This window comes from Elgaria multicarinata, chromosome 10 (assembly GCF_023053635.1).
Source record: "Elgaria multicarinata webbii isolate HBS135686 ecotype San Diego chromosome 10, rElgMul1.1.pri, whole genome shotgun sequence".
Taxonomy (NCBI): domain Eukaryota; kingdom Metazoa; phylum Chordata; class Lepidosauria; order Squamata; family Anguidae; genus Elgaria; species Elgaria multicarinata.
The window spans coordinates 64,355,722-64,382,687 of NC_086180.1; the positions used below are offsets into that span (position 1 = coordinate 64,355,722).

The 26,966-nt window shown below is 41.0% G+C and overlaps 2 protein-coding genes across 2 annotated transcripts; one reads left to right on the forward strand and one right to left on the reverse strand.

Annotated features, from left to right (window-relative positions):
• The first annotated feature begins 133 nt into the window (after nucleotides 1–133).
• UFSP2 (UFM1 specific peptidase 2) lies at nucleotides 134–19,906 on the forward strand. The gene is made up of 12 exons (XM_063135307.1): nucleotides 134–232; nucleotides 1,735–1,813; nucleotides 2,940–3,123; nucleotides 3,219–3,285; nucleotides 3,825–3,982; nucleotides 6,468–6,660; nucleotides 7,998–8,144; nucleotides 8,846–9,010; nucleotides 9,822–9,946; nucleotides 11,137–11,213; nucleotides 13,360–13,484; nucleotides 16,633–19,906. The coding sequence occupies exons 1-12, from the start codon at nucleotides 185–187 to the stop codon at nucleotides 16,717–16,719; spliced, it is 1,455 nt and encodes a 484-aa protein (XP_062991377.1). The 5' UTR covers nucleotides 134–184; the 3' UTR covers nucleotides 16,720–19,906.
• ANKRD37 (ankyrin repeat domain 37) lies at nucleotides 17,924–25,642 on the reverse strand. The gene is made up of 5 exons (XM_063135111.1): nucleotides 25,514–25,642; nucleotides 21,181–21,333; nucleotides 20,541–20,632; nucleotides 19,642–19,874; nucleotides 17,924–17,979 (listed from the first exon to the last, which is right to left on the reverse strand). The coding sequence occupies exons 1-5, from the start codon at nucleotides 25,640–25,642 to the stop codon at nucleotides 17,939–17,941; spliced, it is 648 nt and encodes a 215-aa protein (XP_062991181.1). The 3' UTR covers nucleotides 17,924–17,938.
• Between the last annotated feature and the right edge of the window lie 1,324 nt (nucleotides 25,643–26,966).

The window sequence follows — 26,966 nt, forward strand, 5'->3', positions numbered from 1 at the left end:
TCATGGCAGCAGCTGCGGCTGCGCAGTGAACGAAGTGCACGACGGGAAACGTAGTTCCTCCGGGCTTACGCGACTCACAAAGGTTTCCTGTCTTTTACTTTGCCGAGGGGGAGGAAGACAGTGACGTGTCAGCTCCGGGGCAAGCCAGCCACCTTGATCTTGCTTCAGGCCGAAGGGGAGGAGCATGCAGCTGCCGGGGACGCCTCCCCTCAGTGTGCCGTTGACGGACGTGGTAAGTGAGGCAGCCTTTCCCCCTCCGCCGCCCTTGGGGGTGAGGGAGGGGACGTCGGTTCTCTCTCCCCCTGACATGAAGGGAGGAGGGGACTGGGATAGCATCATGCTCTCTGGGATGCCTCAGGGGTGGGCAGCTTGTGGCCCTCCAGATGTTTTGGCCTGCAGTTCCCATCATCTCTCACCATTGGCTATGCTAGCTAAGGCTGATGGGAGCTGTAACCCAAAACATCTGGCGAGCCACAAGTTGCCCACCCCTGCAAGGGGATCTGCCAGCACAGAAACTGTGTCTTCTTGGGGGGTGGGGGATGGAGTTTTATTTTCTGTTGCCTTTGGCCAGGACCAAGCAACTGGAGGCGTTTTCATCATGCCCCAAGCATAGCGCCTAATACAGGGGTAGCTGTGTTGGACTACAACTCTTATAAGACCCAGCTGGCATGGCCAGTCATCAGGGATTATGGGAGATACAGTCTAAAACATCTGGAGAGCGCCAGGTTGCTTCCATTGCCCTAATGCAGTCTTCTCCAGCCTCGTGTCCTCTGAGTCATGCACCTGGTGTCAACATACATGCAAATTTAGAACTGCGTAAGTATTGGGGTTAAAATAAATAATAAAAGGATATATAATACAAATAAGAAATAATGTTAAATTAGCAAAACAAGCAGTCATGGATTAAAGCTTGATGAATGGGACCAAGTGACTGTTGTAGATATAACCAGCCTTTCTTGCACATTGTAATCTGGCCCTGTAGAAATTCGAAGTACACTTCCTTTAGCATTCTCCTTAAAAAAAAAGGGGGACTAGAGATTTGGACATGCAGTTATCATGTAGAATTTTCTCTAGAAGTGTTACTCTATACCTGCATGTTTGAAGATGTAATATGGAGCCAGGCATAGATAAATTTTCCTTTTGCTCGGATACAAAGGTGGATTCCTACATTGGGCAGGGTGTTGGACTTGATGGCCCCTTCCAACTCTACTATTCTATGATTCTACAGCATCTTTTTCCATCTAAGATGACACAAATTGTCCAATGGCTTTCTGTTATTTTCATTAGGCCACATCAAGAGTCTGGATCCAAGAAATCCTTTGTCAAATTAGTCAGTGTCCATATATATATTTTGGGCAATCCCTCAATTGTATTTATCCATATGCCTGTGCTCAGGCTTGTAATAACAAGTTCAGGCATGATACTGGGCCCTCTTCTTAGTCAATAGGACTGACTTTTGTGGAGATATATAGAACAGGCTAAAATTCTGTGCCCACACACTCGGGAGGAAGTATCACTGGACTTAGTTCCAAATAATCATTCATAGGATCAGCTGTAAGGCTGCAAACCTAAGTACAGTTACAGGAATAAGCCTGCTAAGCGCAAAGGGGCTTATTTCTAAATAATATTTAGGATTCTATATCAGAGTTTCCACCCTTAGCATATTTAATTAGGATTTCAACCAAAGCACCTGCACTTCCATTCATATTAACTTTTCTTTTCCACCCCAAATAGGTCATTTTAGAGAGTATGGACATACTCTTTAGAATAAGAGGAGGCCTGGATCTGGCATTTCAGCTGGCCACAACTGATGGTGCGTCTATTAAAAAAAGTACCTTATACTATGTTATAGTATTAGTAACTTCTCTGTAGAAAAAGTTAACTACCTGCAACTGACAAGGTGATTTTGAAACTATTCTGTCAGCAAAAAACTTTTTTATTTTAACCAAATTGGTATGAGTAATATGTTTGGGGATTGGTCTGAATATGTGTAACTTTTCAGGATCCACGTATAGCCACAGAGATACAGCTGAAACTCAGTGTTAGCATAGCAGCAGCCATGCACTTGTACTTGCTTCTGGTTTGCCACAGCATATAAGCATCACACAAAGCTACTTGCTTGGTGGCGCAGCATCAGGAACCTCTAGCCTGTAGGCCTAATCTAGCCTGTGGAAGTTTTCCATCTGGCCCTCAGAGCCTCCGTGGATCCCTTCTCAGAGGGATCTGAGATTGGAGTTAACAGTGGGCATGTGAGCAGCAGTGGACCCAGCAATGCTAGGAGGAGCGGCTACTTTTTCCAGTGGTGTTTGTATGGTGTGTGCCGCCCCCACAAGGACAACCTGTGTTGTGTGAAGTTGGAGACTCAGCAAGTGCTCAGAGGAGTGGCCACTCTTCACAGTGTGGGGTGAATCAGCTCACATTGTGCATGTCACCCAGGATGAGGATTTCAGCGGGGGTGGTCATGCCCACTGACGTTATCCGGCCTTTGGAAGGCTTGCATAAATCCTAAGTCTATACTTCAGGATTTGTCCATGTTCAGGTTTTGTTTTCATAATTGACTCTAACTCTTTATTTTAGAATACAACAATTTTGGCCTGGCATTAGCTGTATTAATGATATATAATAGCACAATCCCATGCATGTTTACTTGAAAGCATACTTACTTCATTGTAAGTATGTTTGAGATTTCAGCATAAGTGTTAGATCACACAAAACCTTCCCCAGGCAATTTACTCTATTGCTTTTCTCTTATAGTAAGGAAATTCTTTAATGTTGAAACCTTCACTTTAATTGAAAACCATTGCTTCTTGCCATATCCTATCAGTGGGCAGAGTGAATAATTGTTTTCTCTCTTCTTTCCAAGATCCTTCTGAATATTTAAAATCTGGATCCACCCCTCCATCCCTTTAATCTTATTTTCTTTCCATTTCATGTTTTAGATTCTTCAACAAAAGAGGCATTAAAATATGTTTTCAGTGATCTTTCAGCCAAACTGACTTCAGATGTGCTGGTGTTCAGAATCTGCCACAGCCCAGTGTATCTGTGGCCAAATAGTGGAACATTCTCAGTTGCAACAGAGCTTTCAGATGACTCTGCTTGTAAAGAGATACTACGGTTTATTCAGTGAGTACAACTGCACAATAATAGGAATGCAATTGTTTGTTTGTTTCTAGTACGATCATTCCTCACTAAAAGATGACTTCACAACTATTTTCCAGATTTGAGCAAGAAGATGAGACTAAACGCAGGTTTTCAAAAAAGAAAGATAAAAAATCACAAGAATTGGTACGTATACTCTTTCTTGCCATTCTTTTGGAGAGCTGAATATGAAAAAAAAACTTTTTTTAATAATTATACCATTATGTTGTTTTTATAGCATATTCATTCGTCCGTTCGGCAAAAATGCAGAAGTTGACATGCTTGGATCAGTGCACAATTAAATCTGCTGTCCTTGACATCCAGATCCTTACATTTTCCTGACCACATCTGCCTGCATCATTAAAGTAGTACCCCCACAGTACTGATACAATGTTTCACTGATGCAGCAGTCAGTCAGATCCCTCCCTCTTTCCCCCTGATTTGGCAAGTTTGGGGGGCATATGAGATGAGATACTAAATATTGTTTGTCTTGCTTAATTTCTTTTAGAAGCATCAATTGGTCCACCTAACTTCAATTGGAACTGTTATGATGGGGTGGGGTTTAACCATTTTTCTGATCTAAGTTTCTCCCCCAGAATTGTTACTTGGGCTATAGGGTAACCATAACAACTTTGGCATGATCCAGATTGTACAACTTGTACAATTAAGTCTTTATTCTTTTGCAGCAGCCTATAGTAAATATAGATCTTATGCTGGAAATGACAACTTCATTAGAGGCTCTTGCTCCAGTCATTGAAAAGGAGAACAAAGGGCATCACTACATAAGCATGACCTTGCCAATTGATGCTGTAGTCTCCGTGTCTCCAGAAGAAATGTGGCGGAAGTAAGTAGAATATGTATACAACATTATATTTGTGAGGTTTCTTTAGCTTTTTTTCTGTAGTATTGTAAAGGCACTCTCCAATTCTAATTCTTGGAGTGATGAGAAATTTCAGGGATGCAGCATTTAGGTTTGGTCTCCCTTGGATTGAGATCTCAGGTACGTCTTATGGCATTTTATAACATTTCTGTATTTATGATTACGCAAGTTGAGCATTGGTGGAAGTGCAGTATTACATGCTTTGATGGTTATCCCAAAATTCACTGTTCCAACATCTGATTTCTAAAAGAGCAGCCAGCATCCTAAAATGTTTCCAGAGTCAATTCAGCTCTCTGTCTGTTGTCACTCTGTCTTTATCCAAACATTGCAGTTTCTACATGCGTGTACACACACAGTGCTTGATGACATCTTCCCCAGCCAAGGGAGAGGGAAGGTGGGTGAAGAAACACAAGCCCTCTTCTCCAAATGTTTTCCCCTTCCAGAACAGTCTATGGCCTTTGTTAAGGCCAGCTACTAAAAGCCATCAGCCCCAACCTCCACAGCAGATGAGATCTGCCAGACTATTCCTGGTCTATTGATGTAATTCATTGTCCAACCAGTTTTGACGATGTTAGCAGTTGCAGTTTCCAAATTGTCTTCAAGGGCAGCCCCATGTAGAGCACATTACAGTGATCTAACCTAGATGTAACCAAGACATATGTCATTGTGGTTAGAACGGCTTTCTCTAGATAGGGCTGCAGCTGCTGAACCAGCCTAAGTTGGTAAAAAGCCCTCCTAGCAGCTGATGCCACTTGTGCCTCCATAGACAGTGCTGCATTCAAGAGCACTCCCAGACTGCCTACCTGGGCCTTCAAGGAGAGTGTATCCCATCCAGAGTCAGATCTAAACCTCCATCTAGATTAGCAGATTTCCCAAACCACAGTACTTCCATCTTACATGGATTGAGTTTCGGTTTATTAGTCCTCATCCATTTCAATACTGCCCCAGATACCTGTCCAGGATTTCAACTGTAGAAAAAATGGGTAGAGCTGTGTATCATCCAATAATAATAATAATAATAATTTATTTATTTATTTATTTATTTGTTACCCGCCTCTCCCTCTGGATCGAGGCGGGGTACAACACAAATGCAAAACACCATAAAATACATATAATTGATTAAAACATATTAAACTAATACATTATTAAAAAGCAGCACATTATTAAAAGGCATCTTAAAATTCAATTGGGTAGGCCTGCCGGAAGAGTTCAGTCTTTATGGCTTTCTTAAATTCCTGACACCTCAGCCTAAACTTCCCGATTTCTTGTTCTAGCAGTTTCATGTAGATGTTGAAAAGCATGGGGGACAAGGCAAATGCTTGAGGCACCCCAAATGTCAATGGCCGAAGGTCCCCCCAACACCACTTCCCAGTTTAGTTCCCCCACCCCAGGAAGTACTGGAGTCACTGCAACACCATGCCCCCAAGTCCCATCCCAGAAAGCTGGTCCAGAAGGATATCATGGTCAACGGACTCATCGTAGGCTTCCCCCATCCACCGTTCACCTCCCCACATTCCACTACAGAAGACCAAATCCAATGCGTGTCCTGCCACATGTTTTGGTCTGGACATTATTTGAGACAGGCCCATGGTTGTCATGAGGTCATGAGCTGCTCCACACAAGGCAATCTCAACATGGATGTTAACAACACTTCTGAAACCATCTCTGGTAGCTCAGACAGATAGGGAGCAGAGTGGACGGTACACTAACAAAATCCCTATCTTATCTCTATTGCCCAACACCAGGTATAGTCACTCAAAATTGGTTGACTGCTGAATGGGGTATATGGTCAAGATAGAATCTTTATAGACCACAGCTACTCCCCTCCCCACCCCTCAAACCTTGGTACTGCTCTCCATACCCTAGAGGACATCCACAGGCCAAGGGACTAAGGGCTGCTGGGTTGTGTAGGTTTGGTGTGTGTGTGTTTCTGTATATATGTGTGTTATTACAATCTATTGTAAGCCACATTGAGGATGGCTCAATCTACAGGTGGAATATAAATCTCCTGTAAATAAATGGATAATATTCATTCTCTGCTTGGGGTCTACATTATCTGGACAATCTATCAAAGGTATTTAGAGGCTAAGCATAAAAAGCAGGCGGTGTCAGAAACACTTATGAGTGTATATTTTCCAACATCCACTGGTAATGATGATTATCCACATTGACCAGGCAATGTGTCAAATCCCATATAGATATAGATATATATTTGCCAGTTTGTGTACATTCTCCATGCCTTCATGCACGTGGGCACAATTGGTGCTTATGCACATTCACCAGTCCACTCACATTAAGCCCAACATAGATACAACCTAAGTATAGCAAAACTGTTCATTTATAGGAATTGCTCTGCCCTCTGAATGCAGAGTTTAAGGGACAGAATGTGAAAGAATGACCCTGCCTTTCTGGTGTCCTAGTTTTAAAATGATTTCCTTGATTTCCTTAGTTTACGAAGTCTCCTGGTGAATGCAATTCATGCTCAGCTAACTGATATGGAAAGGTGCATTTTGAAACATATGAAAGGAACATCTGTTGTGGTGCCTGAACAATTTCATTTCATGTTACCAGGGAAAAAGCACCTTGTAACAGTCTCATATCCTACAGGCATTTCTGATAGTCAGCTGGAGACTTACAGGCAGGTAGGTCTTATAATGAAATATTCTTTGGATGATGTTGTCTTAAATATTATGATATGTTCACTTTTATTAATAATGTAACATTAATCTATAATTTCCTTTCTAAATGAAATATCCATTTTGAAAGTTCTATTTATTCCTATGTACAGGAGTACATTATTGTAACTTGACTTCTGTTTACAGGCCTACAGGGTGTGTACTGTACAATGTTTAGCTGCATCTTAGCACTTTAAGAGGCTGTGTACTTTTCTCTGTAACTAAAGTTCTTTCCATGTGCCATGTAGCAGCGTTTATTGAGAGTGGTGACTGAAAGCCCCACATATGCAGTTGCTTCCCATTCTTCTCTGTATAAAAATTGCTCAGTGTTTAAATAGGAATTCCGTATTGTGTGCTGAGCCATCAGTTACTCAGACCAGAACTAGACATCAACCAAGCATTTCTCCCTTCTCTAGTAACATGGTGGACAAGGGTATGCAACATGGGGCCTTCTAGATGTTTTGGACTACAACTTCTATAAGCCCCAGCCAACATGATCAGTGGTCAAGAATTATGGTAGTTGTAGTCCAAGACATCTTGAAGACACCAGGTTGGCTATCCCTGATGTAAGGAAATGAAGTACATGATGTGATGTTATCACATGCCTGAATTTCCCTTCCCCTTCTCTGTTTCGTGGGTCACTTCTTGTAGGTTCATTGCACATCTTGTTGAAGTGTGATGGCACATAAATGTTTCATTCTTCCAGAGGTTACTGGGGCAGAGGGGAAGAAAAAAAATGCCAGGTTGTTGGTTTTGGCAGCAACTGCACATCTGTTGTATCATCTAGTTCAGGAGTGGCATAAAGCAGATCTCCTGATGTTTTGGATTTCATTCCTCACCACTGACTCTGCTGGCAGAAGCTTCTGGGAGTTGAAATCCAAAACATCTGGAGATAGATCTTCTGTTCAGCCCTCAGAGACTCAGGAAACTCTTATGCATGAGTGTGGCTCTGTCTTGTTCTGTAATGTATTTTCTGTTTCTTCTCAGTTTTGGTCAAGTGTTGCCATATTTCCCATATAATTTTGACCCATATCTGTTCTATGCAAGTTACTTCAGGCAAATGGCTCTCTGATTTCGTAGTGAGTCAAATTTATCCAAGTCATTTCTTGGTAGTTAGAGGCCCACATCTAAGGACTTCATTGTAGAAGAAGTACTTTAATGTTACAGCATGTGATTTTAGTACTGATGGGGGTGGAGTGGTAATAAAACAGTCTTGATTTTTAAAGTATATTTATCATCAGGTAGAACAAAAAGAGCTAGTTTTCTTATTGATTAACTCTCTTTCATTTTTGCTTTGCTTTTAGGAATTACATGGACGGTTTAATCTACCATTTGACAGACCTTATTTCCGAAGGTCTAATGCCTATCACTTTCCAGATGAACCATTCAAGGATGGATATCTCAGAAACCCACATGTACATCTTAATCCACCTGGCATAGAGTCTGGTATGGTGAGTTTCATTTGTACTTTCTGTCACTCTGATTTCAAGTCTAAGGACAGTTCACTAGAACACAAAGAAGAACAAAATCCACAGAAGCATACAAAAATGGGTGGGATGTTTATCTGGCTTCCAGCACCTATCAGTCAACATCAACACAAATGAGAAGCATACAACCCTCAGTCTTCACCTACTGGCCCCATAAACAAACAGATACATACCAAGGCTGTGGTGCAAGAGAGGTTTGAGAGGCTTTCCTTGAGGAATATCACTTAAGGGTTTGATTTCAATGACGCTTATTTGTGCATCCTTGCTTAGAGGGATCCTACTTCCAGAGCCCTAATTTGAAAACATCTATTCCACCTGGTAACATCTGAGGGAGAAATGACATGACATAGCTCACATTATGGTACTGAGTGTCATTAGTCTCACTCAATGGCTATTCTACCTGGCCGTTAAATATATTTTAAACTTTATGTAGAATTAGTGCCTGAATTTGCTTGTTTTCTTGAAGCCTGTGAGCAAGGGCTGTGTTGATTTTATACAACATATGTAACGCTTTAAGAACTTCATGCATCAATCATCATAATCAATAACAACCATAACTAATAATAAGAATAAATTACATGTTTTAAAGGCAAAATGATTATCTTTGTAAAAACATTCAGAATCTAACATGCAGGACTACTGTGTGCTTTTTCTTTCCTGCACAGGTCTATTTGGTATATGGCACGTATAGTTATCATCATTACATGCAGGACCATATTGATGATAACGGCTGGGGCTGCGCTTATCGCTCTCTACAGACAATATGCTCATGGTTCAAGCATCAGGGATACACGGAGAGATCAGTACCGACACACAAGGATATCCAGCAGGTACAGATGGCTGGGTTTCTTGAAAAGACTGATAGCTAGATTATTCTGGGGCAGCCTATTGCACCTAACAGAGCACAGCGGTTCTACATTGCTGCAGCTTGTACCTTATGGATGAGTTTGTGCTCCAGTGGAGGAGTGTGCCCCATCATTGCAGTGCTGTGGAAAACAGGGGCGGGCCATCTTTGTTGATCTGGCATCACTTGCATCCCAATTGGGGCGTGAACTGCACAGGAAGGAACTTGGTCCTGCAAGCTCAGCTGAGTGTTGGGGCATCCCCTTGTTATCTCTGATCAGAGATAAGAAAGTGATTCCCCTGCGCTCTATTTGCCCTCCTATTGGGAGATCCCTCTCACCAGGCCAGGGGGTGGGATCGGAGAGGGGGCGGGACTTGGGAAAGGAAGAGGGCCTTCCATTGCAGCAGGGGCTGCCATTTTCAATATTTGTAACAAGAAGCTGCAGCAGTGGGGCTTGGATTGCCAAACTGGAGTCCACAGGCTCCACAGTGGGCTGCGATTGATTGTGCGAACCAGGTCGCTGGCACAAACCCTCTATGGTGGGAGAGACAGCTTTGGTGTTAGATTAGCACAACTTATGCTAATTAAATTGCATACCAATTTTGCATGAAGCACTATTTTAACTTAGTGATATTATTTTTTCAAATCCCCTTTGTAGCTTTTTGCTTCTAATAAACTGGATTTTAAAAGAGTGTTTGAATAGGTTAATGTAATAATAATTTACAGCTATTGCAGAAATGACTGTTTCTTCTGGGTTTGTTTGTTTTCCATTTCTGGGGATGGTGGTGATTCCAAAGGCTCTAGTTGATGTTGGAGACAAGCCACCAGGCTTTGTTGGATCACGTCAGTGGATTGGTTCTATTGAAGTGCAGCTTGTACTGAGCCAACTGCTACGGATAACGTCAAAAATACTGTTTGTCAGGTAAGAATACTTTAAAGCATTCTTACCAAACCATCGTAGGGCAAGAATCGAGCAAAGAAATGGGTGCCTCAAAAGATGGGCCACAGTAGCAAAATGCATCTCTGCATCTTGGGGTCTTATGAAGCCAGATGTCTCAGCATTCCAAAGAAATCCACAATTTTGTGTTGATTACAGCTGTTGTATACTCCCCTAAGCACTTGGGAGGGTGAGAAGTATAAAAATGTAGTGATAAATAAAGCTTTGTAAGACTTCTTAGTCAGTTCTGCAGGAACTACATAGTTTACATATGCAGTTACGTCAGAGATAAAGCACTAACTCCCACATTACAAAAGCAAGCCTTTGCCATTAGCAATGGTATGAATAGTGATTGCATATTTTGTCATTTAGAGAGGATTAAATTCATTATCTAAATCCTGCACAAATCTATTGATTCTGGAGGACTTTAAACTCAACTCTAAAATGGCATTAGGGAGAGAACATTTTGTTCAATACTAATTTCATTTTAGACCAAATCCAATATGGTAACCACCACTGTCTGGTACAGTAATAAATAATGTCGCCATGGTGAAATTGATTTCAGATTACAGACAAATAATTTATTTCCCATTGTTATTTTCTAATTAGTATTAGAAGTCACATACAGCTTGCTTTAGAGTTTGAGTATCAGGACTGTGAAAGGCACAACAGCAGTAATGTTTTTGTAGCAGAAGATGTAGAGCAGCTTGGAGATTTCACTTTTAAAATAATCCAAAGGCTATCTTGAGTGCTTTCAAAGCAAAAAAATAATAATCCAGGCTATTTAATACAAATTCAGAATTAAGGGGAGTGCAACCTAGTACATTTCTAATAATAGGCAGAATGAGTTTTTTGAAGAGTAAACTGTGGCTTCTGTTTTGGAGGCAGAACTGCTGATCGTGCATGTATCCAGAGTTACTTTATGTAAGGGGAATCCATAGCAATACTGCCTAGATGGTTATTGCTGAAAGGAGTGCTCAAATTACGGGTCGGTTGAGGGACAGATCCCAGCTCCCTTACTATTTGTGACAGCTACTGTTTTTAGAAGGCTATGGGGGGCATGATTTGTCTAAAACTGGGAGACACCAGGGATTGGGACTTGCGTATTTCGTTAATTCCCCCTCCCAAAGATTTAAACACCAGCTGAAAGAGATAACTATAACTTTTTCTTATAGCCAAGGATCTGAGCTGGCTTCTCAGGGAAGAGAACTTGCTAATCACTTCAAGACTGAGGGCACACCAGTGATGATTGGTAAGCTTTATAATACTCACACATTCACATTATCAAGACCTTTCTATTCTAAATATTCTACTGATCTTTTAAGTATACTACAGATTGGGCTTTGAAGATTCTGGTTCATTCCTTGGAAATGTGCTACTTTAGAACACAGAGAGGGTATTGCATGTTTGAAGGTTTTCCCAAACAAATAAATAAAAGATCCCCATGCTTCTGAAAAGTTAGGAGATCAGTGAAAAGCTACAGACCCCCTCCGTTTCCTCCAGACATTGAGTTTTTATATGGGAGAGCTTTCAGTCATGTGATCCTCTATCTTCTTTTTGAGATGGTGCTATGTCAGGAAGAATTGTTCCATCTAATTGTTTGGAACATGTGCTTCGACATGTATAACCAGGTCTGTCACAAGACCCTTCACTCTTTTTGTGAATTACATCTGCTGTCACTTTTCCTTATACATGAATCTACTAGTTCTATGTATCAGATATGTGTCTGAACATTCTGTTATGTGTCTGAAGACTTCATATTTTTCCCATTCCCCCCCCCCCCCACTTCCCATACCTACTCATGATTAGGGGGGAAAAACATCTAAGCTGTACCTAAGGTCTGGGTTTGCTAATTCCTAATGTCTAAAATAATTGGAGTGTATCTTATTTCCCCCAATGATTTTTAAGTCCATAGGATAAGATTAATGGTTTTCAACCAGGAAAGCTATCAACAGAGTTCAGGCTGCAATCCTATAAACATTTCCCTGGGAGTAAGCCCCCTTGAACAACATGGGGCTTATTTCTGAGTAAACATACATAGGAATGCAACTTTTAAAAGATGAGTTTGTGAGAATCTTTAAAAAAAAACCTCTGCAACCACATGATTGTGAATCATGGCCTTCCTTTTATTTGTTATCCTTTTAGATAACTTTCAAGTAGGATAATGGCAGTAAAGAAACATCTGCTCTGTGATTTTTTTCTCCTGTGTAGGGGTCTCTAAAGGATAAAAAACGTCTTTTGGACTCTCAAGCAAGATAAGAGTGCCTTCTTCGGCACAGTTAACCTTCTGCTAATCATTTCTGTTCCTTTTTAGGAACAAATAGCCCCCAATCAGAAATACTTACCAAACAGAACTGTGCTAAATGTTATTTTAATTACCGGTACAATGTGAATGTCTTCCTTGTCATTTGTTTTCACAAATGATGCATGTGGCAAAGATGTACTCAGTCAGGCATGTTCTCGAACTGATAGAAGAAAGGGTGTGGTGCTGGGCAATAATAGATTGGGTTCTCTCAGCCCCAGTTCATACATTACCAAGGGCAGGGCTCCTCCTCATGTGATGGATAAACCGGACCACCCTCCATTCCCACCACTGAGATAATGTAGCGTATGAGTCGGGTGATGAGTGCCACCATCTAGTCAGGCATCTGCATGTGCTTCCACCATGCATAGAGTGTCCTTTAAATGAACTGAGGTTTACAAATGAAATGGAGTTGAATCCTAGTTAAGACCAGGGTTTTTTGTGTTGCACTCATGCTTTAGCCTACATGAGCCCACTTGATGTGCTCTTAGAAAACAGGCCACAAGTGGCCACATGTAGGCTAAAATGGCCACATGTAGGCTATAAAACAGAAAACACAATGTTTGTGTATTATTTACTGATGACATTAAATAGCTGTATGTGTGTGTGTGTGTATTTTGTGAAGATCTTTCTTACTGTCTGGGAAGGTTGTTTTGTTTTCTTAGTCTGGTTAACTCATCTAGGAATGACATTTTCTATTTAAAGAGTAAACACTGCTTGTCCTTGTTGATCGCCTTGCTCATAACAGATGAGTTGCCCTTCTAAACACACGTACTGGAGAGTAAGCTCCATTGAACACAGTAGGGTTGACTTCAACGTAAACATGTGTAGAATTGTGCTGCTGGTGTCTTTAGGAATAGACATCAAATTAGTCATATAATAGTTTATATTCTGCATATTACAATGTTGGCTTGTTTCAGTCGTTTGTCTTCGCATTTTCCTGCCATGCATTTCATGAAAGCTTTCATATATTTTTGGAGCTGATTTTCAGATATTTGGAAATGGGCATTGCAGAGGACTTTCTTTAAATGTATAATTGACGTTGCATATACTACCTGAAATCCTGCATCATCTTCCTCTCACTTTCCCAATTCAGGTGGTGGAGTCTTGGCTCACACAATACTAGGGGTAGCGTGGAATGAGAGCACAGGCCACATAAAATTTCTAATCCTGGATCCACATTACACAGGGCAAGAGGATCTGCATATTGTATTAGAAAAGGTGAGGCTCTTATCTTCACATTTGACTTTAATCTCTGAATGTTGTTGCTACCGAACGGGAATATTTTGTCTAATGTGTGTAAATTCCACAGTCTAAATTTCTACATGTGAGAAAGGAGGGTATTGAAGTGATCCCATTTGTGGTAATGATGCACATATTTTTAGGCAAATTTTGAATGGGGAGCGGTGTATAAATATTGTAAATAAATAAATAAATAAATAAATGCACCTACCAGTACAGCATGTCAAGTGCACCATGTCCCCCTGGCCTCTGCTGCTTTCTTCTGGTGGAAAATGGAAAGTATATTAAATAAGGAAAACATTTTAATCTAGCCTTCACCAATCTGGTACCTTTCAGATGTTTGGACTACAACTCTCAGGATTCCTGACCATTGTCCATGCTGGCTGGAGTTGATGGAATTTGTAGTCCAAAACATCTGGAGGACATCAGGTTAGGGAAGGCTGCTCTAACCTATTGAAATTGGACCTCAAACCAGCCCTTGTAACCCAGTTTTAAGACCTGTTTGTACTTTTTAAATTGTGGGAAGGGAGTCAAATTGAATTTGAACCAGAACCCAAATAAACAGTGGTCCTTAATTTATTTTCCTTAGCCAGAACAGAACTTGAACCATTATTTGAAATTCTCTCTTGATGCTGAACCAGAACTGAACCTTAAACAATGTTCAAGTTACTGGTTCAAAATTTGGGTCTAACTAAGAACCTCCCCCTCACCCGCACTCTGCCCCAATCCCTTGAATTCACTGGCTCCAACCAGAATGAACTATGTAAAAAACAAGTCTTAGAGGGTTTTTACCAATTTTGGACTTCTCTTGGTTTTCTATTCTGACCTGTTAAAAGGCTGTGAAACAGTAGGCAAGAAAAGCTGCTTGAAGAATGCAATGCAGTGTAATTAAATAGTACAAATTAGAAATATGTAGCAAATGCACTGTTATGTGTTCTAGTTATTTAGTGCATGTCCCATAGCACTTAAGCGTTATACTTTAAAACAAATCCTACTTCGGTTTCCCCATATAAACTGGAACAGATTCTGCTCCAGAGAGGTGCTGTACCAGTTATTGAACCTTTGTTGGTTTGTACCAGATCCAAACTGGAACAATGTCAGTCACAACTCAATTGAAATAAAATAAAATAAAATAGAGGGTTGACTCTCTCTGATGATGAACCATTTATAATGATCCATCACAAATACTTAAATAACTAAATGTGAGGTGAGTGTTGCTAGCCCAGGCCATGATTTTGCATGCTGTCACTTACCTGGCTTAACAGATGTTTCCGAAGGTCCTCAAAATCATGGACTGAATTTGCAATGAACAGTTCACGGGTTTGCTGTTAGCAAATATTGAACCTAGACTGAAAACAAGTAGGTGTGCCACAAGCATAGAAGTAATGGAATTTGCTCTGAGGCCTTTCTACACCATCAGAGGTAAGGGAAAATCAGCATGCACACACCCTGTTCTTGTGCATGCACAAAAGTGCATTGCATGCAGGTTTGTTGGGATCATCTTTTTTACTTACGAACTGTTTGCACCAGGTGTTGCGATATCTTCTCAGTGGTATGCCTCTTTCACCATAAAATGTGTATCTAAAAATGAAATCCTGTGCATGCTTGATACTCAAGAGATAAATCCGATTAAGCTCAATGGGACTTATTCCCAGGTAACTTCATACAGGATTGTTCCCCAAGTCTCTTTCCTTAAATTATTGGCCATGTTATGGTTGAGTGTTTTATTTATTTGTTTCTTTCTTTAAATGAAAGAATGTCCAGACTGAAAATACTATTCAAAATTGAGAGTTTGGGTAGAACTCTTTAAAACAAGTCCTTTTTCAATACCCTGAAAATAAATTTCATGAATCAGTTTATAGATCTTTGATGGTTTTAAACAAGAGACACCAAGTGCCATATTGAGTCTTAAAAATTCACACCCTGTTACTGAGGCAAAAGAGGTTTGAGCTTGTCAATCAGACTTCATTCTGCCTCATCAAATTCAGTTTTATGCTTTCACATAGGAAATAACTGGGCATGGAGAGGAGGTTTCAGCTGTCGAGAAATACATAGGGATACATATAAGGTGCAATATTGCTGAGCTGACACAATAACAGATTTGCTTCTTAGGAAAGAGCAAATATGCCGACATAGAGCTGTTTCAAACGTCATGATAAACCATGGATTACAATGACAGGAACAAGCTGCAATGAACCTTGGGCTCATGTGTTCCCCCACTCTTCCTCCTCTGTGACTGCGAAGAGGTGATCAGAAACTTTCACTTCCATTTTAGATTTACCACAGTTGTTTTGTCCAAAACCAACAAATTGTGGTTAATCTTAACTATAGTTTGTTTAAAAGAAGCCAACTTCAAACCATGGTTATGAAGCTGGCTTGTTTCAATAAGCCAGGATTGTGCAGGGTTCTTAAACATGCAGTTTTCAGCTGAATGCAGTTATAGTTCCTCTTCAGACCTTCCCTGTCAGCATGTAGAGGCCAGGAGTAGAGGGGCTTGGGCAGGAGTGTGCATTCCCCCATCTCCCCTCACAGTTAGGGTATTTGACCACCTGAATAGCGCTTGTGGACTCTTCATGTTCTTCCAGCAGAAGCTGCAGTTGTGAGAACTCCTGGAATGTGACACAGGGGGACTGTTGGGTACAATAAAGCTTTTGGATTAGTTGATTTACTATCAGAGGCAGTAGTGGTCAAAGTATTGTTCAACGTAAGAACTACAATATAGCATTGCTCAGCTCCAGCCTTTGATCCACTCCTCTCATCCAAATCTGCCCCCTGAGGGTTCCTGGTATAGGCTAATCTCTTGCTTTTGTAGCTTTGATGTGTTTATAATTGGGAGCTGGGTAACCAGTGTATGTTTTAAAATGCAGGCATATATTGGACTTCTAAAATGTATTTAATTCACAACAAAGCCTATTAACAATATGCTTTTTTAATCTTTAAAATGCATAAACTACTGGTTGGTGTGGAAATTTATAGCATTTGATTTTTTTTTTAAAAAAAAAATAGCTTCTGTGCCTCTATGAAGACATAGAACATTCATATGTTTTACTAAAATGCCAGCTAATTTCATCCTAGTAACACCAGACTTACAGTGTGTGGGGGTTCCCCTCCCCCTTCTACTCTCTAGGGTTGGTGCGGATGGAAGGGCCCAGATTTCTGGAATAAAGATGCTTATTATAACCTGTGTCTACCTCAACGACCGAAATCTATTTGAACACCTATTTAGAAGATTGTGGTAACAGCTGTGTTATGTCTTACCTAAAATATGTATACAGTGTGAGAAATCATGCATTTTTGCAATGATTTTTTACTTAAAATTCCTTGTTGCTCAGAGCACCTACTGAAATAGAAATACAATATTTTAGAGTACAAAATGATTTATTCAAATAAAACCTGATTATTAAACATGTCATTTTGTAATAGTTTCCCTGCTCTTATAATCTGACCCTAACAACACAATCCTATACAGTACTCAGAAGCAGGATCTAGTCCCAAGTAAGTGTGTATAGGATTGCAGCCTAAGACTTCTCAATAGAACATTATTGGGGGCATGATGTGACACTATAAGGTATTACTTCAGCGTTGCAGTGAAGTTCTGTGATCCTTGCAGACTGATGCATGAGTTCAGAGTGTGTTAATCAACAAGATCGTGTTCATTATTATGCTCTAAACACTGTGACCCTGTTCAGACAACACTTTGGGGAACATGGTTATGCTAATGTCTCATTGTGGTTACCACTAGCCACACCTAATGCTGCTGCCACATGATCATGGAACCACAGTCTGTTGTGGAGTTTGCCTAGCCACATATCTCCCTGCTAATCTCTTCAGTCCTCCAACTGGTCCATTCCGCATCCCAGCATCCTTTGTGGCACGCACCGCTCAGGGTAGCCATTTCCTGGCTGAGGCTGGCAGTCGGTTGAGGCTGTGGCGCCTGAGGATTATGTAGCAACTGTGGTTGGGGGAAACGGCGTACACATGGCACTCTAAGCCTTCATGGTTAGCCCAAAATGGTTAACCCAGCATGGCTTAGCATGCCATCTGAACCAGTGAATAATGCCTAAAGGTATTTCCATAGTCCACAGCTATGTTGAAGTAAAGTAGTTTTTAGAGCCTGATAGCAATGCTAATTTTTAATATACCATCCCCCTCCCTTCCTTGAGTGTGTGCATGCAGATGAAGTATTTGATATTGTAGGAGGAGCAACATAGTCACATTATTAATGCTAAATGTTACATAGTTACTTGGGAGAAAGATGATAGAAAAACCCCAGTTCTTTTATACATATTTATTGTGTAAATACAGGATATTTTTTTTAAAAAAGTATCTTCTTCAAGAAGCAACCTACTCTCCTTCTCAGAAGGCATTGTTCAAAGTATTCGATTTTCAGCTCATGTGTCTCTGTAGAGTTCTAGTAGTTTATATATTTCTTCTTATGGGGATTGGTTTTCCCATGGCATCAAAGACTTCGTATCTATTTAAATGCAAAGAAAATGTCTGATTTTCAAACATAAAGCCTGTATTTGGATTAAGCATTCTATTTGTATATATCACCCAGTTTCAATATGACATAACCCCATCTTCAACATCAGTTTTCAAGGGGTGATTGCCCACCCGTTTCCTTCATCAGCTTAGAAATTCTTCTTTTCCCTCCCATACAACCCCACTGCCCCAGGGATTGTCACAGCATGTTTTATTGATTTAAAATAGGAATGCACAATCTTTGATCCAGAAGCCTAATCTAGCCTGTGGAGATTCTGCATCTGGCTCACAAGATCTCCTTGGGCTCCTCCAGGAGGAGTGACTTTGCCTTGAAGCCCCACCCTTAGAGAAAACACCCATGGCGGAATTCCCACTGTTAGCTCTGATCCCAGATTAGAGGTAACAGTGAGGTGCAGGCCCTGGGAAGAGCAACCGTTCTTCCAGTACCAGCCAAGTGCAGTGCTCCCATGGGGACAATGCATGTTGTGTGAAGCCAGGGACTTGGCCAGTACTGGGAGAAGCTGCTTCTCCCAGCACTGGCCAAGCCCTTTTCTCTTTTCTGAGGAAGGCATGAAAAGCCAAAATGAGATGGAGGAAATGATTTCGGTGTACGGAGTCCTGCCCACTGTTGTCATTTGGCCTGCAGAGGGCCTGGTGGGACATAGTTCAGCACCCCCCACTTTAGCTCTGAACCCCGGTTATTATTATTATTATTTATATAGCACCATCAATGTACATGGTGCTGTAGAACATTAGTCACTTAAGTAAGCACTGAAAGCAGGGTCCGAACAGAACATTTAAACAACAGCAGCAACAAATCATTAAAATCGTTAAATTCAATAAATAAAATTAAAGCTGTAATCCTATAAACACTGACCTGAGGTAAGTCCCATTGAACTCAATGGGACTTACTTCTCAATAAACATCTATAGGATTGCAGTGTGTGTCCGTAAAACTTCTAAAACTGAACACTAAATTAAAAATAACAGTGATCAGCAGCAAACTTTTTAAAAGCAGTTAATATATAACCCAGGTGAAAGTAATGGGTGTGATCAACTATGGAATACCAACATAAGAGTACAAGAGTATAAATCTTACAGGGTTGTTTCTTTAAAAAAATATTGGACTGTGTTTTCAAAATGTTGCCAAGGGATGTAGCAGTTAACATTCTAAGTATATGGGTTCAAGCAGCAGTTGCTGTTTAGTAAAAAGGTGCTCTGTCCATTATTATACAATATTATATACCATATATTTCTTCGAAGAAGGGAGACAGTCACATTGGGGAGGGCAATACTAAATGGGTATGGTTAAAGGTGAGAGGATGGAAATAGTAGACTGAGGCTGCAATCCTGAACACTCTTTCTAGGGATTACGTGGTACTAAAATCAGTTAATTTAACAGTATATGAACAAAATATTTTATTTGCACTACTGTGATTGGGGTATCCTTCTCGTATTGAGGTTATATCTAGTGCCTAACTAAACTGTAGACCTATCATACAACTGTATTGCAAGATACTGGGAAATGTTGGCTTTACTGTGGCCGTTTAATACACTTTTCCCAGACTGAATTTGTATCAGATTAAATGCTGTGCTTTAAAGAAGTTGCCTCTTATTACGATAATCTTTTGTCTAGTGGAAGATAAGCATCATACCATTTGATCTCACTCTCTTCTTGCTTATGGGTCTCTTGCTTTCACATGCTCGTTTCTGTCTTCTTGCTGCATCTCCAAGCATGCAATCATCATTGTCATGCAGGGAATAATTAATCTGTGTTACTGTTTTTCTGGTTCGCATGTGTTTCACTGACATGAGGAACTGGGCACACTCCAAAAATCCAAAAGCCGATGCGAGGTCTTCTGCTGTTTGACCATTCTTATTGCGCAAGCTGAGATAAATAATTAAAACAAAATCAATACATTTGACTGTGATATTTTATTTTCCATCCAACTAAAGCAGAGTAATCATTTCTTTTTTAAGTGTCCGATGAAGTGATGTGAGTGTTTAAACATTAACAGAGTAATCTTATACTACTCAGAACTAAGGTCCATTGTAGTCACTGGGGTTTACTCCCATGTAAATGTGTTCGGGATCGCCTGCATAATTGGGAATAAATTCCATTGCATCCAGTGGGACTTATTTCTGGCTAAACATTTGCAAGATTGAGCTACATGGCTTTGATCAAACTGAAAGTCATGGTTAAATTCTATTGAAATTAATATGGCAAATTATGCATAACTAATTCTAAGCCTCCTTGATTTTTGTGAGACTTTAACACAATTAACTTTATTTAATTGTGGACCTAAACTTCCATCCTCTACCAGAACTATCTAGAAGTCCCTGTACCTCTTGTGTGTGATTGAACTGCAATTTGAAGTTGTACAGCTTACGTCCTTAAGAGATAGATAGTAACTGCATTTTTTAAACTAGATTTAGGATTCATGTTTATTCTCCTACATATTCAGTCTCTTCCATTCAATTCCCAATATAAATTGCAGAATATGACTTGAATAAATTCTATACAAGTGATTAACATTTGAATTGGTGCACTTACTCAATGCTGGCATGACTGGCGACAAGTAAGGTAAGACACTCCAAACTCCCAACTTTAGCTGCCTTGTGAATTGGAGCTTCCCCAAGCCAATCCTAAATAAACAGATGTTTCATGTTGTAAGGGATCTCTTAACTATTGTAATCAGTGAACAATTTTGGGGGATTAAATAATTTGATTTCTAGTGTAGGGCCGTAATCTTCAACTAAAGAATCCTGATCTGATGGAAACAATTCACAAGCAGAGGTAGATGTCTAACCAGAATCAGCTCTATCTAGTCTGCAGGATTGAGCCCACTGAAAAATATGTAGATCCTAAGCAAATTTACTCTCTCTGCCTGCTTTATCAATTTATGGACATCATGACTTCTGCTCCCCCCTCCCCCAAATGCTCCTGAAAACCAGCTACTGAGAAGGAGTCTGCAACCATTTCGGCTCATCATTTTCAATATGACTGTATAGCATACGGTATATTCCTTTAACAAATCACTTATTTTGCTATCCCCTTAATACCATGACACCTAGTAAATTGTAAGCTGAAGGACTATGTATTCAATAGTCACCAGAAGAGGGTTAGTAGAAAATTTAAAGAACTATTCAGGCATACATAGCATTACAACTGCTTTGAGTAATAGAAAACATACCTGTTGGTTCAAATTGGCTCCTGTCTGCAGTTGCCAAAGTAGAAAGAAAGCATGTCCTCCACGAGCAGCCAGATGAGCTGGGGACTGGACAAAGACATCGGGAGCTACATTCACTTCAGTCCCTGCTTCCAGAAGGCGGCTCAGACCATCCGTCTACAAAAGAGATAAGTGTTTGAAACACAATTCTTGTACCTAAAAACCCATTCACCGCTTTCTGATGAGCAAAATTTTGAGATGCCCAAGAAATCATTATTAGAGATTTTAATGAAATAAGGAGAAATTCGCTGGACTGTTGCACTTTTTGCTATTCTTTCTCGTTGATCTTAAGGGGCCATGAGTTTAACCAACAGTGTGAGAATGTGCTGCAAGCAGTTCAAACTCTGGAAATCAGTTCAACCTCTGGAAATGTGTACCCTTCCCACTCTCACCTCTGCGTTGTAATCCAACAGCAACATGCTGTCTTCTTACTTTCATTCAACAACCTCGTGGCACAAGCTATGGTGGGACCGGTTGACTTTCAGCGCTGCTCCTTCTCTCCTTCCAGTGCATCTAACACAACACCGGCCGTGCCAGCTAAAGAAACTACAACGCTCTGGCTGCAATCCCGCCCTCTCTGCCGGGAGCTTGTTCCTGCACGTACACAAACAAGAGCACATGCAACTCAGCCCGCCTTGCTGTGTGCTGATTGGCTCTGGCTGTTGCTTCCCCCTAAGCAATCCTGTGCTTGGTATGCTTATAAGATGGGAGGGAGCAGGAAAGGCTTATAGCAGGTGGGGCAGCCATCGAGCACAGTGCAGCTAGACACGTATCGCACACACACACTCTCACGCACGGTTTGTCGTTTGACGCCTCCCTTTGCGGCAGCCACAAGAAAGGAAGGAAGCAAGTAAAACAATCTTCCTAAAATAAGTACTGGCACTTCCTTCTAAAGTGGATCTTGGGGCACGTTCCTTCACGCATGTGTCTGGGAATATCGTTATTAAAATATCTTGCTTTCTAGAGAAGAAAGACCCCCAAAGCGACTTATAACAAAACAGGATAACTCGCATACAAGATAATAACGCCAAGTAATAAAACCAGAAACAAGATAAAACGACAGTGAAAAGCATAAAAACAGGAAAGGAGTCACGTTATAGGTATTTTTTAAAGAGAGACATCCTGGTTGAGGGGAAAGAAGTAACTAATGAGCCATTCTTGGCAAGGTGTTTTAAAAGAGCAGGTGCAACTGCTAAGAAGAACTAAGGCCTGGTTGCAGCACCTAAGCATCCCATACTAGGCCCTCAGCTATCAAGGCATGGGAAAGCGTATATTGGAGAAGGTGCTCCTTCAGTTATCCAGGACCTTAAAGGTAGGATTAAAGACAGCAGCCTTAAAGATAAAACCAATACTTTGAATTGGGCCCAGATACTCTAGATAATCAGTGCAATTGATTGAGAATTGGAGTTATGTCAGCTAGAGAGCCAGTCAACAAAGTATAAAGCTATGTTGGACATCTTAATGGAGATCTTATGTTTTGTGACCAAATGTGGGCTGTCCAATTTAATTTCTTTAAACTGCAATCTGTTTCTGTGAGAACTGAATTAAGAACTCTTACAATCTTCAAACATATTTGAACCAATTAATTACATAATGAAGCACATACAAATGGGTAAAAACAGTTTACTGTCAAGTATTTCAGTGGTGGTCTCACCTCCAGGTGTACGCTACATTTGAGAGGACCCAGGCAGAGGTAATGAACAAGAAAATAATTTGCAGTGTCGTCTTTGGCCACATGCTACAAGAACCCATATAATTACTAAATATGTATATATCACTTGAGAGTTTTAAAAGTGCTTCATGTATATTATCTCAGCCTTATAACAACCTTGTGAAGTAGATCAGTGCTGTTATTTCCAGTTGCATACAGGGGGTCAAGAAAAAGACTACCTAGTGAGTTCTTGAGTGAGGGCCAAACTAGAGGTGACAGAGGAGTTCTGTAAGTAGGATCTTTGCTTTGAGAGAGGTGAGGATTATCTCTCCCCATCATTTTCCTGATTTAAATTCCTCCCTCCAAATTATTTGCCCCATGGGGGGAAATATACATGAATGTTTTGCAGGCACAGGATTTCTCTTCAACTTAAACCAAATCACAAATTTGGGATAAGAGCTGCTCTTGCTGCCACAGTTGATCTTGGTGTTATTTACACCTAGTTTGGCTAAAGAGTGCTAATGACTATATTTATACAAGCAACAGGTAGAACTGGAAATATCTGGAAACAAACCTGATAACTGGAAACCATATTGCATATGCTCCATTTAGAAAGTGTCTACACATAGCAATGGTCATTACAAATAGAGACAAATGAGTCATTTTTCAGAAACCACAAGGTACTATTGGAGGTTTATTTTCACAGACACACAAGCTGTATATATGTCAAGCCCCATCTTAAAACATTGTAGTCTCTTAACCCACCAGTAATTACTACTCTATACACAACAGCAAAAGTAAGAAGTTTCAGTTTAGTTATAACATATACTGCCCATAGATGTTTTGTAATCTGTAAAATTGTCTACTCAGAAGTAAGGCTCATTTTATTCAGTGGGACGTACTCCCAGGTAAATGTGTACAGCATTGTTTCCTCAATTGCCTTATGGGGGCTCACTTCTTTAGATGGTGTTTTACCTGGAAAAGTTTTCACTCACTTCAAAATGTGGTACTCCTGTTGTGTTTGGGGACTTGTCTGCTTATTCTGCTAAATGGAGCCCTGGACTTCTGCCCCAACCCTTTCCCTGATGGCACCACTGCAGTGGTATTAAAGAAAACAAAGAAGCGCTTCTCTTCGAAAGGCTCCTAAGCAGGTGGCTATTTTCAAGCCTGTTCTAAATTTTATTTTAAAATTTCAGAAATTCTTACTCAAGAGATTCTACTGTCTGTTCCATATGACTGAATACAACTTTTATATCTTTCATCCCATTATATTACTGAATGTAAGTATCACAAGGTTGACTACTTCATTAATTCTGTAGATATCTAGAGATAGATATCTGCTTGTCTGGTGCCACAAAAACCAGTGTCCTGTAGCATATTAAAGACTACAAAATTATAGCGTATGCCAACCTTCCCCAACCTGTTGCCCTCCAGATATGTTGGATTTCATCTCCTATCATCCCCAGACATGAGGTGATGGAAGTTGTCATCCAACACATTTGGAGGGCACCAAGTTGGGGAAGGCTCGCTGATAAGCTTTTGTGAACTAGAGTCCATTTCATCAGCATCTGATACTGTGGACTGTAGTGATGAAAGGTTATGTCATAATTTATCTTTATGATGCTACATGACTCCTTGTTTTTACATTACACAGAATGAAGCAAGAGAGAAAGCTTAAGTTATGGTTCCTTCTTCCATGTTTCTGGGTCTTGTGTGAAGGAGATGATACATGCAGATCTCCCACTACACAAGACCCCTGAAACATGGCAGGGGAAATACAACTCATACTGCTTCACCACTTCTGTGGAATCTATGAAGAAGCTCTCTGTTAATGGGGCTATGTTTAGTTGACCTGGGATTGCCCTTGTGATGTTCACAATTTATATTAAGATTGTGATGTGTGTTGAATTCAAATGGCACACATCTGCTATGCTCAGGTTCCTGCACTCTGCAACTGGGAATGGTTCAACACACTTCTTGCATGACTCAGCTAACACTTATAGGGTTCTCCAGTCCTCCATCAAGGGTAGAAACATGCTAGTCCCAATAATGCAATGCAACCGCTACTGGCTGTTTTCCTTTGGAACTCTGTCGACTGTTTTCTCCTGATACATGGGTGCACCTTCCATTTTTCTTTAGCTGCTGCTCTGCTTACTGCTGTGTTTGAACCCTTCTCTTAAACTAGGTAGGTTGTACAAATACAAGTATTTTGGCAAATCTGGAGAGAATAAACTATGTCTCCAGTAAGGATCCTTATTTTGACTGCACTTTGTAGGGAGGGTTATACACTCTGCCGAACAATACTAAAATAAAATAAACTATTTCAAATAAAATACTACACAGGGCAATGACTGATTAACTTTTTGGAAGTTTGTTATTTGTTGCAAGGGGTGGCCTTGTTCAAGGCAATGAGATCACCTGAGGGGTAATTCATTTATAAAATGTGGTAGTGAATGTTTTTGTTTTTAAAGGAAGATAAACTGATCTGGAAACTCTGGCTTTGTATCCTAGGTATGTGATGACTGACTATGATTGTTAGTGATGCGGGCACTCATTTCTTTATATGATCATTTATATTACACCCTGTTCTGGATTCAAGTTTTGGAGGGCCCTTGGGCAAAACACCCTCTCCCTCATTGGGTCTACCTTTGCAGCACCATGGTCACCAGCTGCTATTTCCTCTGCATCTTTCCCATATCTGCTACTATTAGTTTGCTTGACAGGCAAAGAGACAGTGACCAAGCAAGCAGTGGCATCTCTGCTCCTCCTTCTCATCACCTATATTGTCTGGGCCAGAATAAGAGGCGAGTGAGCAAGCAGGTTGCAGTGGTGAAGAGGAGGAGCAGCAGCAGCAGCAATAACTACAGGAGGCTTGTCAGTGGATTCCTGCTGGGATGTGGGCCCTCAGCAAGTGCGCCACCATGTCTACTCTTGACACCAGCCCTGGTCAGTGACAGATGTAACACAAACACTAATGTAATACAAGAAAGTAAAATTCCTTATACAACAACAAAACTAAACGGCTGCCAATAAATATGCAAATATCTTGTGAAATGCTTCAGCTGAGCTGGTTTTCCTAACAAAATGTTAATGCAGTCTGTCCCTGGGACCCAGTCCATCCCCCCTCAGGATCCACCATTCCTGCCTTTATTTGTAGCTTGCAGGTATTACAATGGAGCCCTGTCACACTGAGCAGCATTGCAAGCTCCCATTTTTTTTCAAGTGAGCTTTGGCAAAGCTTCCATCCAATTTAGTCTGTCTCATTTCTGGTCACCAGTGCCTCATTGCATTTACACTTGTTACAAGCCAAAACATTCCAGCAGCCTTCGATTGCACGTAATCAGAGTCACTCTGGGCCTAACCATGACTTCCCTACTAGCCTTGGGTTCAATCAATGCCTTGAAAAATGTACGTGAGAGGCGATTAGGAGAACTCAGTCAAATTTTGGCCAGACTGCTAGTTTTACCATATAACTTTTGGAATGCCTGCTCTCTTCTGCTGCGTGGAAGACTGGAAAGCTCACTTGCAGATGGCCTCTGGCGTGGGCGCTTGCCTGCCCTTACTTCTTTCCACTGGTGGGCGGGGAGCGTTTGTGACTTGAGCGAGGGCACCAACACCCGCCTGCTCCTCGGGTTCCCGCCCCTGCACAGCTAAGAATGGATCCCCATCCTCTTCCCTCGCCCCAATGCGCGCGCTTCCTAATCCCCGCGGCGTTGGAGAGAGGGAAGGAAAGGTCGGGCGATGGGCCTTTCTGTGCCGCTGGTAGGCCGCGTTGCCAGGCAACACAAAGCCGCCGATGTGGGAGGGCGCGATACGTGACGGGAACCGGCGGTGAGTTCAGTGAGTCACACGCAGAACAGAATCGGGCGGGCGCGTTCATCCCTTCCCGTCCCCCTTTTTTTTCTTTCTGTCTTTTACAGCGCCCGGACTTTGCGGCTTGAGGGTCAAAACTACACGTTACGCTAATTACGTAGCGTGTAGCTGTCCACCGCTGTGCTTTGGTTTTACTCACGTCTAAGCGCGATTTGGACCGGGACCGCAACACACCAGAACGGGAAAGATTAAGCCGTGCCCCCCTCCGAAATCTGTTTTGTTTTGG

Excerpts from the sequence above, each read along its gene's own strand:
- UFSP2 (XM_063135307.1), top strand. The coding sequence starts at position 185 with ATGCAGCTGCCGGGGACGCCTCCCCTCAGTGTGCCGTTGACGGACGTG. Across the intron at positions 1,814-2,939 it reads TCAGCTGGCCACAACTGATG|ATTCTTCAACAAAAGAGGCA; the intron begins GTGCGTCTATTA and ends TTCATGTTTTAG. Across the intron at positions 6,661-7,997 it reads AGCTGGAGACTTACAGGCAG|GAATTACATGGACGGTTTAA; the intron begins GTAGGTCTTATA and ends CTTTGCTTTTAG.
- ANKRD37 (XM_063135111.1), bottom strand. The coding sequence starts at position 25,642 with ATGAGAAGGAGGAGCAGAGATGCCACTGCTTGCTTGGTCACTGTCTCT. Across the intron at positions 20,633-21,180 it reads GAGCCAATTTGAACCAACAG|GATTGGCTTGGGGAAGCTCC; the intron begins GTATGTTTTCTA and ends CTGTTTATTTAG. Across the intron at positions 17,980-19,641 it reads GAAGAGAGTGAGATCAAATG|ATACGAAGTCTTTGATGCCA; the intron begins GTATGATGCTTA and ends GCATTTAAATAG.